The 15,632-nt window shown below is 39.0% G+C and overlaps 2 protein-coding genes across 10 annotated transcripts in view; both read left to right on the top strand.

Moving 5' to 3' along the window:
• Positions 1-117: 117 nt before the first annotated feature.
• Positions 118-8,135, top strand: MRPL10 (mitochondrial ribosomal protein L10). Its single transcript, XM_007420149.3, is given in 6 exon segments — positions 118-181; positions 1,729-1,898; positions 3,340-3,504; positions 4,325-4,469; positions 5,624-5,824; positions 5,827-8,135. Coding segments are annotated over 6 exon segments (750 nt in total). The 5' UTR covers positions 118-138; the 3' UTR covers positions 5,853-8,135.
• Positions 8,136-9,690: 1,555 nt separating this feature from the next.
• The window catches only part of OSBPL7 (oxysterol binding protein like 7), a 45,520-nt gene continuing 39,578 nt past the window's right edge, over positions 9,691-15,632 (top strand). For 4 of the 9 annotated variants that reach the window (XM_025163512.2, XM_015887244.3, XM_015887247.3 and 1 more), the window contains exon 1: positions 9,736-9,842. The gene's annotated coding sequence lies outside the window, so the exon portion shown is untranslated. Of the gene's footprint in view, positions 9,843-15,632 lie in introns of all 9 variants that reach the window. The other 5 variants (XM_015887250.3, XR_003084181.2, XM_088143469.1 and 2 more) reach the window with 5 other exon arrangements.

Genomic DNA, 15,632 nt, shown 5'->3' with positions numbered 1-15,632 from the left:
ACAGCTTCTCGCGCCTTCGTTGCTAGGAGACCAGAGCAGTTTTTCTCTGGGGGCAGGTAGGGCGGAGAGAAAAGGGCTCCTTCCTCTTTAAATCTGCACTCCCATGATGCTCTTTTCTGGCCTCCACGCCTTTTGGAAATGGCCGCTGTTGGTGGTTGGGGTAAAAGGGTCTGTAAAACTGGTAAGGGAAATGAAATATAGGAGGGCTTTTCCGCCTCCTGTTTTTGTGGCTTGTGAATCACTTTATCCTGCATGCGGTGACGTTCTTCTGTGTCGTTGAGATGTAGCGGCTACCACCACAGCTCTCCCTGTTGAAATTCAGACTGCATCGTTCTTTCTTTTTCCCATCTTTCGCCCACCTCGCGAAAATCCTAGCTGGCTGTAAGTTTAGGGCTGACACCATTTAGACTGCTAGATTATTCAACCATTCGTACCTCTGAAAAGCAGAGGGAATGAGGTATGAAGGAGCTTTTGACAGCGGCCTCTCTCCTGTAATCCGGAGTATTGCATGGAGTCCTTTGGAAAAGTGAGACTCAAGCAATGTTACTTTGCCCTCCACTTTATGTTAAATCTAGAATCATAACGGATTTATTTAATAGCAATATGATGCTTGTTGTTCTACTGTTTTTCTAAATCATTCTTGAAAGGTTCCCTTGTTGAGGATACTTCAGGATAACAGAAGCCAAATCTGGATTTATCTTTAAGCTGGATTTTATAGGCGAACTGTAACCAGCACCATTAATTATTCCAAAATTTAATACCAGTGAGACTTACTCAGTAGTAAGGTGCAGCCTAAACACCTCACAGAAAGCATCAGTATGAGGAGATATGATTTTCAAGGGTTTTCTTGATGGCTTTATGGTAAAAAAAGGTTTTTCCTGTGGTTGGGAATTCCTGTTGCTTCTAATCTTGTAAATGAGCATGGGACATCTCTGATTGTTTGGAAGCCCTCCTAATTAATCAAGTCTTCTTGCTTAAATGTTTTATACTCTTTGCATGAAAACAATACAAAATCATATCTCAAAACCAAACATTCTTTTTGTACTTTCCAATTCTGATGCTGAGTGCTGTGATAGCATAAGTGTACAAATGCATGTATTGTCAAAGGCTTTCACGGCCAGCATACGATGGCTGGTGTGGGTCTTCCGGGCTGTGTGGCCGTGTTCCGGAAGTTTTGTTTCCTAACGTTTCGCCAGCACCTGTGACCGGCATCTTCAGAGTGCAGGAGCACAGACAGGAGCAGTTCTCCGGGCACAGAGAGAACTGCTCCTGTCTGTGCTCCTGCACTCTGAAGATGCCGGTCACAGGTGCTGGCGAAACGTTAGGAAACAAAACTTCCGGAACACGGCCACACAGCCCGGAAGACCCACACCAGCCATTGTACAAATGCATCATAATATTACATTATGTTACGCCTGTAAAGGTTTTTATCTGTTTGTTTGTTTTGAAGTTTATTTTTTTGTTTCAGGTTGGAACATAATTCCATGTGGAATTATGTGCTCTGTAAATATTGCTTAATCTTTACTATCTGCTCATATTACACTACACTGGCTTATTTATATAAATTGATCTGGACATTACTGGATGTTTAGTTTTTTGTAATACTAGGATCCTCTGATCCTCTGTGGAATTGTTATCTTGGAAATGGTGGCCATATGAGAGCCCACAAATGCCCAACATTTGGGATTTGTACTATAGTCTGATTCTCCTGTTTTTCTATTGCTCTAGGCTGGCTGCCCACCCTGCAGCTTATCCGCCATGGCTCCAAATCTGTCACACGCCACTGGAAACCGATGCACATTATGAGGCAAAAGCTGATGGCAGTGACTGAGTACATCCCACCAAAACCTCTGATTTCAGAGACCTGTATGAAGCCCCACGTTATTCTTCCTGAGGAAGTAATAGTATTCTTCTATTCTGGGATGGTTGGAATAATGTAGAGGCCGATTTGTGGTTAAAATTCTTAAACAGCTTTTTATACTTTGCCTTCATAGTGTTGCCAGGAAGGGTTCATATAATTTCTGTTCTGTAATGGATAGCCACATTAGCCTAATATGGACACAGGTGTCTGATGCTATGCTGTTTTCCTGATTGTAGTTAATCTGTGCTGCTCTTCAGCTGTAAAGCCATAAAGAATTTCCCTTCGCATCCTTGGTTATGCTCCACCACAGTCTTTAAAATCAGAAACCAGCTGTGACTATTCCACTCAATTGTTTGAATTTAGATATTTTCTACATCCTAGATCCTTAGAAGCTTTTCTGTAACGATGTCTTTCTCAAGAAAATCCTGTTCAGGGAAGATTTTCTGTGCAGCCTTTTAGATCTTAGTCATCTTTCTTATTATGTTCAGGAAAGCATTTGCTTGACTCAGATGAGAATTAGTTGACTTGATCACTTGGCTTTCTCATTGTTTATTCAATTTGTTTTATGGAGTGTTTCATTTATATAAATTATACCTTGCCATATATGGCTTTATAGTTTAAGATATAAGCAGAATTGTGGGTCAGAGATGAATGATAGAAATAGCTAAACAGTGAAGTATATACTATTGGCATATAAATTGCATTGTTAGAGCTATCTTGTGCTGATGACTCACCAAAAATAGCCCACTTTTGAATAATTATATGGCTATAACAGTGCTTTGTGCTACAGCTAAGTTCTACTAATGTTGTAAAACTGAGTTCACTAATCTGAATATTTCACGTTTACTTGTATTTTGGCAATGGAAATAAGACTGAATTTGTTTTTGCTCAACAGCAGGAAAATCTAATCTGTCATATCCCCATCCAGATAGAAATTCTGCCTTCCTTTGTGATAGAATGACAGCTGAATCCCTGCAGAATTTGGCAACTTGATTTGTATTTGTTTGGCTTAACCTTACATGATAAGAACTTCAGGAACACAAGGTCTGAATTTCCCCCACCTCCAAAACATTGGTAGAATCTATATTCTTGGATATGTTGCCTATTTAATTTTCAAATCACAATAATTCTAATGGATCTTAAGTTTAAATCAAGTTTCTGTGCCTTGCTAAGTTTGGACAGAGTTCAAAGTAACATGCCCCCAGGCAGGCTAACAGGTTTAACTTAATTAATTGATATCACAGAGAGAAAAGGCTAATTAAGTATAAATTAATAAAGATTCTAATTTGCTTCTGAAAAAAGTATGAGCAGTTGTTATAATTAGAGGAACATTTTAATTTAGATTATACTACCTTGGAGTATAATTCAGAATTTTTGTTTCTGAAACCCACAGGCGTTTTGAACTACAGAATATATATCTGTTTTTAGTTTTTACTTGTCTGTATCCTCATGGTTGCAAATACATTTTTCCCATTTAGGAGACTGGCTATGAAAGACTGTTACTGCGTCAAGTGAAACAAACGTTCCTTGAGAATAAAATGATTGTTGTGTGCCAGTACAATTATATTCCTGGAAATGACATGATAATGTTGAGGCATCAGCTGCGAAAGTATAATATCCAGGTCAAATTTTTTCCTAGTAAGGTACAGTTTTGTGTTTACAGTCCTTTCAGAAATATAATGGTGTAATAGTAGTGTGTACTAAAGGGTTTTTTTTTTTCTTCTGCTCTGTATAACTTATAAAAATAAAATTTGTGCTTAGACTTAAATAAAAATTCTGCTTGCCCAGAAAAAAATATTTTGCCTTCTCAGAAGGATCATCCAAGGAATTTTTAATGAAAAAAAGAAAGTTTCTATAGAAAAAATGTCCCAAGGGAACTTATGCTCTTCTTTAGCTAATATGTAGTCAGCCACATATCAAATAATAATGTAACTGATCAATGGCCAGCACAGTCAGATTGTAGAATGTAGTGATACAATTTTATCCCTCAACTCTTGTTGCTCTGTTGTTCTTGGTGCCTTCCCCTATCTCAGCTGGGTTTTTCCTTCTCTTGAAGTTAGTATGTTTTCATTGGTAGAGTTATAAGACCTCAGCTCAGAAATCCTATCTGCCATTTGAAAGTTCAGATGCAGAGAGAAGGGTTATAGTTTCAGCATCACCTACTTCTGTGGATGAAAACTAGAGTTTTGCTATAGCTTGGCAATACCATTATGAGATTGTTCCTATAGGAAGAGGATCTTTGCTTGTTTCTTCTTTCTTCCTTCAGCGCTCCCCCAATCCCCTCCACAAGGCAGGATCCTTCACTATAATAGGAAAACTTACTTTGGGCTCTATAGGGGGAAATATGGCTCCCTTCCCCATTCTGCTGTAACCTCTGCAATCAGTGCTATTTTTTCTATGTAAGGACCACATTGATATAATCCTTGGCACTTAGTAGGTTTTTTTTTATCTCCACCTTTCCAGGTCATAACACCATTTCTTTTGGAATCTAAATATAAGAATCTCCTCCCTCTCTTCGTGGAACGCAACCTTCTACTTGTCAGTATGGAAACAAGGGCCCAGGAAACACTACGAATCCTGAAGCGTGTGCCACAGATTAACATGCTAGGTAAGGGATGATATCTCTGTATCATGTCAGTGACTATATCCTTAAAGTCTGAGATACTGAAGCAACTGTTGGTGGTTCATTTTTTACTGAGAGGTCTTAAAACTTTTATTATCAAAAAGATTAGCTATGTGTAGTGGGATGGGGTAAGCAGCCTTCCCCAACCTAGACATTTCCCATGTTTGTGCACTTTAACTCCCAGAGTTCTCACCAATGGTTGGGAATTCAGGAATTTACAACCCACATATCTGGAGATATCCAAGGTAGAGAAAGCTAATGTATGAGGGAGTTAGATCACTGGGAAACAAGCTGTAGAAGAGGCAGATTAGCTAAGTGCAGTTGGAGTACCTGAGAAGACATGGCTCACACCATGCTGTAAAGCCATAGGACAGGGTTTTTTTAACACAGGTAGCAGAAGCTGCTTGTTTAAAAAAAAAAATACCCAGAACCCCTGATCAAGAAGGATGGAGCTTCTAAATGTCAATTGAGAAACCCCACCTTTTCCGCTGCACCTTAGTGACTAAAAGAGGGGAAAAAAGCTCTCCACGAGGGACTAAGCCTTTTTTCTCCCCTTAGTCTCTAAGGGAAAGCTGCATGCGAGGGACTAAGAATTTTTTCCCTTTAGTCTCTTGTGAAGAGGGTTTTTGTTGTTGCTGTTGTTCCCTTAGTCCTGTGGAACCCTTTCAAGTACTCCAGTTTGAAAACAGTGCCCTATGATGCCTTTCTACTACTAAAACTAAAGAAATGGCCTTGAACTGCTGGGTGGGAAGCGCCTTAAGAACCATGTGGAAGCTTAGTGTGGAAATAAATAAAAGACTTACTGAGTATGTGGATGTACATAGTGCTGGGTAGTTAATTCTTGCAAGTGCAAATTGAAACTTGATCTAAAAAATCAAGGTGCCTATCTTAGGCAAATGTGATTGTGTCTGCAATTTTATTTGTTTAATGTATTTCTAGACTATCTTCTAGGTAAAAGCCTTCTGAGCATTCTGTTTTTTTCTGGACATATGTTTAACACATTCAGCCACCACCTTGGTCTGTCTTTATAACTCTGCATGTCTGGAAATAAAATATAAAAATCAAATTCTGCAATTTTCTTGTAATTTTTTAAAATAGATTTCCAACCTAACTTGAATGTTTTATTTAATTTTTTTCAGGAGCTTGCATCGACAATGTCATCCTAAGCAAACAAGGCTTTGTAAATTATGCTAAACTGCCATCCATAGTGACTGCCCAGGGGGAAACTGCAGGTGTGTTGTCACTCATGACTTCCCACACTAGCAGACTTCTGCAGCGTGGTCCTGCTCATCTCAGTTCCTTGCTGGACCAGTATGTTCAACAGGAAAGTGAAAAAGTTGAAGAAAAGCAGATGGGAACATCAGCTAAATTGGAAGCCCCTTGATTCTTTAGTGTAAAATTGCCATGTTTACTTTGTTGTATGTCCATGAGTTGGTGGGAGGGGTTAGTGTGATTGATAAAATTCTGGGTATTAATAAGATTACATGGAGAAAAAATACTGTAGGACTAGGTCAGGAACAATTGCCATATGGATGTCAAGTCAATAATTGATTCAAATATATACTGAAATGTATATATCACCAAGTATGGAAGCAGCCCAAAAGATTAAGTGACCAAATGAAGGTCTGTTAGCACATCACAACAGATTGAATAGGCTGGGAACTAAAGAAATTAAGTGTTAAATTTAACCTAATATTTTTTTGCTGTGGTACAGCTTCCTAAAGTTTAGGATCTAAGGAATTATATTAAATATTTGTAAAATTTAGCTGTATGTGAAGGATCATAGGTGGTGTTATCTAAATCAAATATGTGTAGAAGTGCAATCCAAATAAAATGAATATTTTTATTAATATGAACACTTGCATAATTTTCTGCCTTAGGTTGGGCAAGAAACAATCTGTAACAGAAACTTATGTATTTATCTTGGAGTGTTTATATATCACAGTGTATCAAAATAGATTTAAGTAGTTTGACCAAGTAAGGATATAAGAATTGAATTAACAAAATAAAAACAAGCTGACAGCAGATCCAAGATGAAATAATACTGAAAAAATGTGAGATATGGTAACAACAGTTTACTCTGGCATCTAAAAGTCCATAATTTTTACCAGTTTTTTTAAGGGCCTTACATGAATTATAAATTTATTTATTCTGTGATACCAACCAGCTATTCTTGAAAGGACAGATGCTTTTTCCACTTGTGGTATGAGAAATGAATAGAAATTGCAGTCTTGACAATGAGTTTTGGTGAGAGATAGGTAGTTTTTATATCACTTTCAGAGTTCAGTTATCAGGATGGGGGATTCTAACTGTCAAAATAAATTAAACTGTACAGTGCAGTTAGAGTTAGCAAAATATACCAGGTTGAAATAGTTTGCTGAATGAGACAGCCTTTTTTATATGGGCAGCTTGAATATATGAAGGGGAATAAAAAGAAACATGGGTAGAAGATACATAATCTTTTGTTATAGTACAAAATGTGTTTGGATGGAAATTACTCAGGATAAATAAAGGCACTGCATGTACGATCAGCAAATATGCATTAATTACTTTCCACCTTTTAAAGGCTTACATGGGATAAATGTCTTATTTGATTAAAATTCTACAGAAATGCAGACCCAAAGTAGTTCTATGGCAATGTGTTTAAATTAAGCGTACATAATTATTCAGGTTTTGACTAGGAAAATAAATATGCTTGTTTTAAAAAATGTTTTTAAAATTATCTAAGTGAAATATTCTCTGTGAGATCAAGCTGCATAATTTAAAATATTCTGTTCTGCTGTAATAGCATGTTGCCTCAGGAAACTGGAAGAGATATCCAAAATATTACAATTCACGATATGGTACAAAGCCTCCCTATGACAGTAATTATTGAGCTGGATGACCCACCATGCTAAGCTCTGTTTTCTGAATAAATGACAACTGGCTGGTTTTGTACAACATGATAAACCATAAGCCATAATAGCTTGGTTCACAAATAAGCAAAGTACATCTTATTTTAATATGATTTGTGAACCCAGGCTCAGTTTAGCAAAAAACAATAAAGTACTGATGCTTTATCGCTACGTAGATGAAATAGAAAATGGAAATAAAAGGGTATCACTTATTCAGTTAGGGCAGCTAGGGTGCACTTGGTATTGTTGAACTATAGTTCCTAGTTATCTTGGCTAACAGTGAAATATGTAGTGAGTTCAATAGCTTTTGGATGTTGACAGGGTTTCCACGTCTACTTATGATCCTGTTGCAACCACTTCTGTAGATTAGAACAGTCAGTTCTTATATTTTGTCCTCCGGTTGCATAATAAGATGAGCGAAGGAAGGCATGGCTTTTGGAATTCTTTCCAACCCCTTAAAAATAGCTCTGCTATGGGTTACATGACCAGGAGAGAGCTGGGAGGGTGGCTCAGATTAGAGCAGCCACATTCTGAGCCAATATTTTTGGCTTAGATTGGAACAGTTGCGGATCTTTTCTCTCTGCAGCTTTTAGCTGGATTCAGCTCTTTGAGATCTTTGTTTCGCTGGTTTCTCCCTCTGGAAAAATTGGCTTCTCTTCTATTTTTCAGTAAAAATGAATTTAATAATTTATTTTGATTTATAATTAATTATATAAAATAAAAATATTGTTTTAAAAATAAAAACATCTTTTATTTTTATGTTTTACTTTTTTATTGTAATTTCTTTGTTTGATTGTTGTGAGCTGCCCAGAGTTGTTGAGAGTTGGGCGGCATACAAGTTTAAATAATAGTAATAATTGTTATTCTAAAGTTATCTGGCAGATGGTACCCTTCCCCTCCCCCCTTTACATAATTTCTTTCCAGTATTCCATTGGGTTGAAAGGAATTGAAAGATTTGCCGTATAGGCTATTGAATTTCCAATGGCTGGGCAATCATTTCATAGCTTTATAAAAATATAGTTACTGAAATCGGATATGAGAATTATGGCCTAGCACTTCCGCCAACTCTGCTGCTGGAGCTTAGCTTCCTTTAAACTAGCCTCCCTTTGTATCTCAGCTGGGAAAATCTGGCTTAATGTTGATTAATGAAGAAATCAAGGAACTTGGTTGGTTCCTTGATCAAGGAACAGTTGGTTCTTAGTGTTGCCAGCTGAAATACTGTGTATTGTGACTTCATTTTATATTAATGTTTTTTTTTCTGGAAAAAAATGATACAACAGGAAACTGGGATTATAAATGAAAAACGATGCTGTTTGGTGCCCTTGTAAAATGTTGTGAATGTGGTATGCCAATTGCACTATCAACATCTAATCTAGAAGGAAATGGAGCACTGTCTAGTTCCAGTTGTATGAGACTGGCAGATGAACTAGATTCACTATCAGAATAATTGAGATTGGCCAGTGGCTGATACATTTTAATAGAAATAAACTGAATATGGTCTGGCAAATCTTCATTGTCTTACATAAAAGTAGCTTGTGAGTACGTTTCAGTTTAAGTTCTGCATAGAAAATTTGGCTGGATAATGCCAATATTATAACCATTCTTTGTAACAGTTTCTAAGGTATCCATATTTGTCGAATTGGCATGGACCCTTAAAGATGATGAAATCCTTACGTAATTTTTAAAGAAACAATCTGCTTCGTCAGAGGCATAAAGCATTTCTCATATACTCCCACATACAAGAATGACTAAAAGGAAAAAAAAAGAATAAAGTGATTGTCAGTTCTTCAAGATACACATTTGACTTCTCCGTGTATAAATGATCTCCAAGCCTAATTGCTAATTTTGTTGAACGGGTTTTGTTTCTCCGTTATACTTTTCAGGAGCAATTTTGTAGAAATTTTCTGGTAAATACTGTAAACGAAAAGCCCTGATGTTGCAAACAACCAGGGACGAAAACCTCATGGTTTAGGAAGATACCAAATTACATCTTCTAATATCAAAATGTCACTACCACTAAGCGGCTTGCAAGCTTTCGAGCACCGCTTTGCTTGGCGCAGAGTTCTGGAGAAATCGGGATCCTGCACTCTGATTACGAAGTTCTGGCTGATCGCAAGAAAAGCGTCTTCCAACATCCCATTTTGGACCGTATATATTTCCATGAAGCCACGAGGCTGTCTCCGATTTTTTTTTTCCCCCCTCTCTCTCTCCTAGCACGAAGGATTTTTTCCCCAGGATTCTTGATGAGCCAGTCCTCCAAGACGCCCGGTGGCAGAGGCGAGCGAAGAGCAGAAAAGGCGAATTAACTAGAGTTGGCCAGTGAGAGGAACCGACAGAGGCGGGTTTCTTTTGGATTTGCTCGACAGCTGCTTCCTGGTTCCGGTTTGCGGCGGCATTAACCGTCCGTTGCTGCAAGAAGCGCAAAAGGAAGCGCCTACAAGGCGAGCCTCGCAGCCGCGTGCCGGTAAGAGAGAAAAAGTCTGCCTTCCCCTCTTCCTGCTTTCTGCACGGGGTGAAGTGTGTTTGTCTGTACCTTGCCTCGGAAAGGGTGGAGGCGGGAGCGGAGGCGTCGTGGCGGGTTTGCCCCGCCGTTGGAGAGATCGGGAATGAAGGGGTCTGCCTGCTGCTTTTACCTGGGTGGGTGTGTTAACCTGGCAGAGACGAACGAAGCGGAGCACTGGGGTGCGGCTGTGGAAATCGAATTGCGGTCGACCCTATCAAGTCTGTCCTGGAATCGCAGGTCACTGTACAAAGAAGATTTAGGGAATGTTGTCCCCAAAGCAAAAAGTTGATGGAGGTTCTAAGGAAAACTCGATAGCAGTTACTTCTTTTTTCTTTGGTGAACAGATACAGATTTTAGAAAATACGGCATGGATCTGAGCATTGTGACATGGCGTTGTAGGGGCAGTCTGAGTTTTGAGTTACTCAGATGGTATCTCTTTTCTAGCAAAAAAAAGTGCTGTAGAGAATTGTTGACAGTTAAGCCTATGGAAGGATTTTGGCCCTCTTAAAAGGGAGATCTGTGGAAGAAATATTTAATTTGCCTTCTAGGAGGGATAAATGAGATGGCCGATGTATGGGAAATGGTGGATTTTGACTCTTAATATACAATAAGAAAGGCTGGAGATTCTGATCTCTCTTTAAGATAAGTGAAATGTTATCTGAAGGATTTTGCCCTATAGGGATGATGAGAATGAGCTCAATCTTCTGAGTCAGAGATAGATAAATGGTGGAATTTTGCCATGTTGCATAAAAGAGGATGTGGGTTTGGGGTGGGAGATGTGAAGAAAGATGAAAGGGTCATTTGAGTTTTTCTGTGTGACATATACAGTCGTGGTTTGGTGGCACTGAGAAGACTGTGGGGGATGAAGGAGAGGATTACTGTGACAGCTTCAAGGAAAGGTGGTAAGAGAACTATAGCTGAACACGGAGCTATGCTGTATAGGTAATCCCTGATTTAAGTCCCTAGGTTATCTAGGGCTGCCATATCTGGGCTGCAGAAAATCAGGACAATCACTAGACGGCAGCAAAGAGTTTCTGTTGGCAGCTATCTGCTGATTCTCTGGGATTTTGCAGCCTGGATATGCGGCCCTAATTTCTCTAGGAAGATTCAGCTACCTATGACTAGGATGAGAGGGAGATAGGGCTCTTATCCAGGCATCTTTCCCCCAGAGAAACTGTATTTTGAAACTTACGTGCATGCCAAAGCACTGCATATTTGGGATGGTTCATCCACACGCTCCAAGACTGCATCTTGCAGTAGTGATTCAGATGCATGTGAATGGGCTGCTGCAAATCCAGTTCCACTGATAGAACGTTCGTGGTGGTCACAGGTAAAAGGTTTTTCATTTTTTTCTGTGTGGAATCCATCACACTCATAGAGACCAAATATTTGTTTAAACTATTTGCCAGTCAAGGACAAACAGGGTCTCATGCAGTTCACCCGCCTCTCAAGCTTTGGGCACTGTATCTAGATCATATCCAAATATTGTCACTGAATTTTAGTTTTTAATATGACAGAAGGCTTAAGCATATTAAACACACAGGGAGTAATAACAATTGTATTTAATTGGCTTAATTTAAATTTAATTAAAATTAACATTTAATAGAATCAGTCTGATTTTGGGTTACTGCACTTACTTCTTCTTTTGGCCCCACTCACTTCTTGGAGGGCAAGGTTTATTGTAGCCTTTGGACTGAAATGTTTTATACCTGTGTAATTAATTAAATAGATAGAAGGAAAGGACTGATATATTATCTAGCCATCACAGATTTATACACTTACTTAGATAAATCATATCTTCATGCTGAACTTTACATAGGCTAAGTAGACCCAGTTCATGCTTCAGGTTTTCTTGTGCACTTCGCTATTTCAATGCCTTTTATTGCCTGTACCTTCTTTCTGAATTCTGTCCAATATTATCTTATGTCTTTCCAGAACACTGACACTTAGAACTGACTGTGCTGTTATTCTCAGTGGAGACTTGCCAGTTACCAAATACAGCAACTGTACTTCAGTCCCAGAGCCTGGTTGCCATGCTTTAGGTTGATAGAACCTAAAATGTCACTGTCCATTTTTGCAGCATAGAACCAGAATCTAGATCTGAAACCTCAGGACTTCTGGGAAGAGCTTCATAGGATATTATGTCTCTGCATCTGTTACATGATAGTAATTTAAAGAAATGAAAATGTTTTTATTTTCCCAGGTTACCAAAAGTAAATCTGATTCTATCGTCATAGTCTCTGTCACTGTTTTACTTTGGAAATCAGGGAAGGTCATTTTTTATTCCAATCCAATGGAATGTTGGAAAGAAATTATCTATAGGAGTCTGGGAAATCTGTCTATCAGCAGGATAACTCTCTGAAAACTGAATGGAATGGGGCCAAATTTGGTATGCTTGGAGCAGTTGGTAAAAGAAAGGTTAAGTTTGAAAATGGGCTGGGTCAAATGTGGGGAGGTGGAGAAAAAATCCAAAATGCATCCCTATGGGAGAGATAATTGGGCAGCATATTGGAATGTTGATGACTATGGCTTTCTAAATCCCAGTCCTTTTTTCCTTCTAGTCTCTCTACCCGGAACAAAAGACACATATAGACAAGTATATAGCCACTGCTGGTAAGGAGGTTGGAAAGAATTCCGGAAGCCATGCTCTGCATGTTTTGTCTACCTTATTAGTTATGGCCACAGTGTATCTGCACTTAAATTAAATAATGTTATAGATCTGCATTTAAGAAATGCCAAGAGTTACAGTACTCAAATGTCTAAACAGCAGCTATCCTTAGTTTAAGAGCCAAGGATGTTGCCCCATTATTCTATAATAATAATTACAAGGTAATTTTTCCCTTCCTTAGTTTCACTCTAGTCTCACCCACTTGTTGAAACTTTGGAGTGTTGCCTTCAGTGCAAGGGTCAGCAACCTTTTTGGGCTAAGGACACATTTGGAATTTTGAGAGCATATGAGGGACACATTGTCAAACTGGCTACTTTAATGGAGATGGCCAGTCACGAAATAGTCATAGAATAGAAGGCAAAGTAGGTAGTTCTCAACCATTCAAGGCACTTAAGCATGGATGGTAGGGCCTTTGTGATGTCCAACAGCATTGCTGGGAATAAATATAATGCTGGAGGCTGGTGCTTTATTTTGTAGCATAACAACACTAAACTTTAAAATGTTGGGGCAGGAAGCCTGAAGAGAACCAAGTGGGCTTACTGGTGTGAGTGCGCTCCAGGTTATCTACTGCTGCCCAAGTGTGCTTCAGCTGACACAGCAAGCTATTTTTACAACAGCTGACCCACTACAGCCCTGGAAGATAATTTGATTGGAGATTATTCAATATACTACTCCTTGTGAGCAGTAGAATGGGTCTGCTTATATTAGCAGAGAGTACTGGATGGCTGATTATATTATTCCATGTTTATAAATATCATTCTTCTCCAGTGTGGTGCCTTTCAGATATGTTATGACTACAATACCTGGAATTCCCAGCCAGATTAAGCACCCTGAGGATTTATGGAGTTTAACTCCTAGGATTCTCTAACCAGCTAGGCTGTTGCTGAGAATTCTGGGAGTGGAAGTCCATACCATCAGGAGAGTGCCCAGGCTAGGAAAGAAAGGTGGCAACCAGAAGACAATTGTATCTCAAGGAGGGAAACTGCATAGGTTGGGTGAGTTAATGTCTTCAGCCTGTGTAATAGTATGTGGGAAAGACCTTGGGAGAATGGGCCAAGAATAGGGAACGATCTAGGGAAAGAGACAGCAAACCCTCAGCTGGATAGTGGGTGGGGCAAGAGGCTCAGAAGAGACCCTCCCTAGTTTCTTGGGTTGTATAGGAGATGGTGGGAGAATTGTACTTTCAGACTTTCAAGATTGATGTCAGCCTTACTAGGTAGACCAAACAGGAATCAAGACCAGATGAGCTAATTCTACTTTATTGTAAAATTACATTAACAGAATCTTGCAAGTCTGAAAGTACAATTATCCTGCTGTCTCCTATACAGCCCAAGAAATGAGGGAGGGTCCCTTCTGAGCCTCTTGCCCCACCCATTATCCAACTGCGGGCTATGCTGTCTCTTATCTGATTGTTCCCTAGGCAGTGTTTCTTGGCCCATTCTCCCAAGGTCTTTCCCACATAGCATTACAGCCTGAAAATATAATCAGACAGTTATAATCTGCTTGTTTCATAACACTTGATAGTATTTCTGATTTCACTTATTTGGAATGTACCTGAGTATTGCTTTGCCCCTGAACACCTGCCAGCTCCAACAAGGTCTTATCTTTCATCCACTTAACAATGCATTTCCTGCACTCTCTGAGCAAAGGCCATCTCTGCCAGGCAGGATGGTTGCCCTCAGCAACTTCCTCTACCTTATAGAATTAAATCCATAGAACAATACTGTTAAGCTTCACTAAAGGCAGAACCTGACCAAATATGCTTGGAGCCATCCTTCCAGACAAACCGGATGAATGCTGTGATAGGGGTGAGGGATGGAGGCTATGTACTGTATTTGGCAAAAGGCTTTCCTAGCAAAACTAGCAAGGGATCTATAATTTTTTTTTCCTTTCCTAAGCAAACCCTGACTCTTTCTTTCTGTGAATAAATCAATCAATCTGGTTTTGTTTGTTTGCACACTGTGGGGTTCCCTCTGGTTCTAAATCTAAACTGTAACTTTTAAGGCTTTTTGACTGTCAGACCTTGCATTACAAAACACAGTGTTGTGGTTAAAGTTCCAAGCTAGTATTGAAGAGATCCAGCTTTAATTTCCTACTTAGCAACAAAGCCAATAATTATCTTTTACTCTAACCTACATTATGGAGTTATAGAATAAATTAGAGGGAAGGAAGCCAGGGAGTAAAACTGTACACTTTGTCCAGAGCTCATTGAAAGAAATATGGAATGCATTAAAGAAGTAAAGAGTGAGGCTGGTTTTGTACAGCAAATCATATCCACTGTTATGTAGAAACATGTTGTTTTGTTGCATCCACACACATTTTTTAAACAACACAAGTCTAGTGTATGATAAGCCAAAACCTATTTTTAACTCCCAAGACAGGTGACTCAGTGTATTTTGAATTGACAGAACGTCAGCAGCTTGGAAGTTTTTAAAAGTGGCAGTCTTCTCAAGAGGGTTGTTCTTGCACAGGTGCTTGGATTAAATTATGGCAAGACTCTAAATCTGTTCTAGACAGACACTCACATTCAGCGAATTCTGCTTAAATAGATGATCAGTGATCAGAATCAAATGTTGTGCCATAAGTACTCAATATACCAAGCCCTTAAAATCTGGCTCTACTCCCAGGCCCTGGGTCAGAGCAGGTGGTGGATCCCTTGTGTGATGTTTTGGTTCTTTTTGAAAGGTCGTTTTTTTTTTTCTGGGCTTCTTTTTGGTGATACAATTCTTTGTTTGCAATCATTGTTTTTTTAATGCTGTACTCTGTAAGCTGCCCAAAGTTGTGGCAGATTGGGGTGGCCTGTAAATTCCATAAATAAGTAAACAAACATGGGTACATGTTTAGGTCCATTGCATGATGAAAATTTTTCTGGCCCATGTCATGAGTGCTTAAATCTTGCAAGGACCCATGCATAAAATAAACTGGCTTTAACACACATGAAAATGGAAGGACAAGTTGGTTTTGTCTTCTTAGTAAAATGCCTTCAGATCTTGGATTAACTCTGCTCAACCAGGTTTTCTATTAGATCCTTCTAGAAGAAGGTGTGTAAAAAGCTTTCTGTTCCAGTCAAACTTTTTGTAGTG

Source organism: Python bivittatus, unplaced genomic scaffold (assembly GCF_059951505.1).
Source record: "Python bivittatus isolate LINGU-HERP-01145 unplaced genomic scaffold, Pbiv_v1 ctg000410_np1212, whole genome shotgun sequence".
Lineage (NCBI taxonomy): Eukaryota > Metazoa > Chordata > Lepidosauria > Squamata > Pythonidae > Python > Python bivittatus.
Note: the sequence above shows the minus strand (reverse complement) of the source record. Positions and strands in the feature narration are given on the sequence as shown.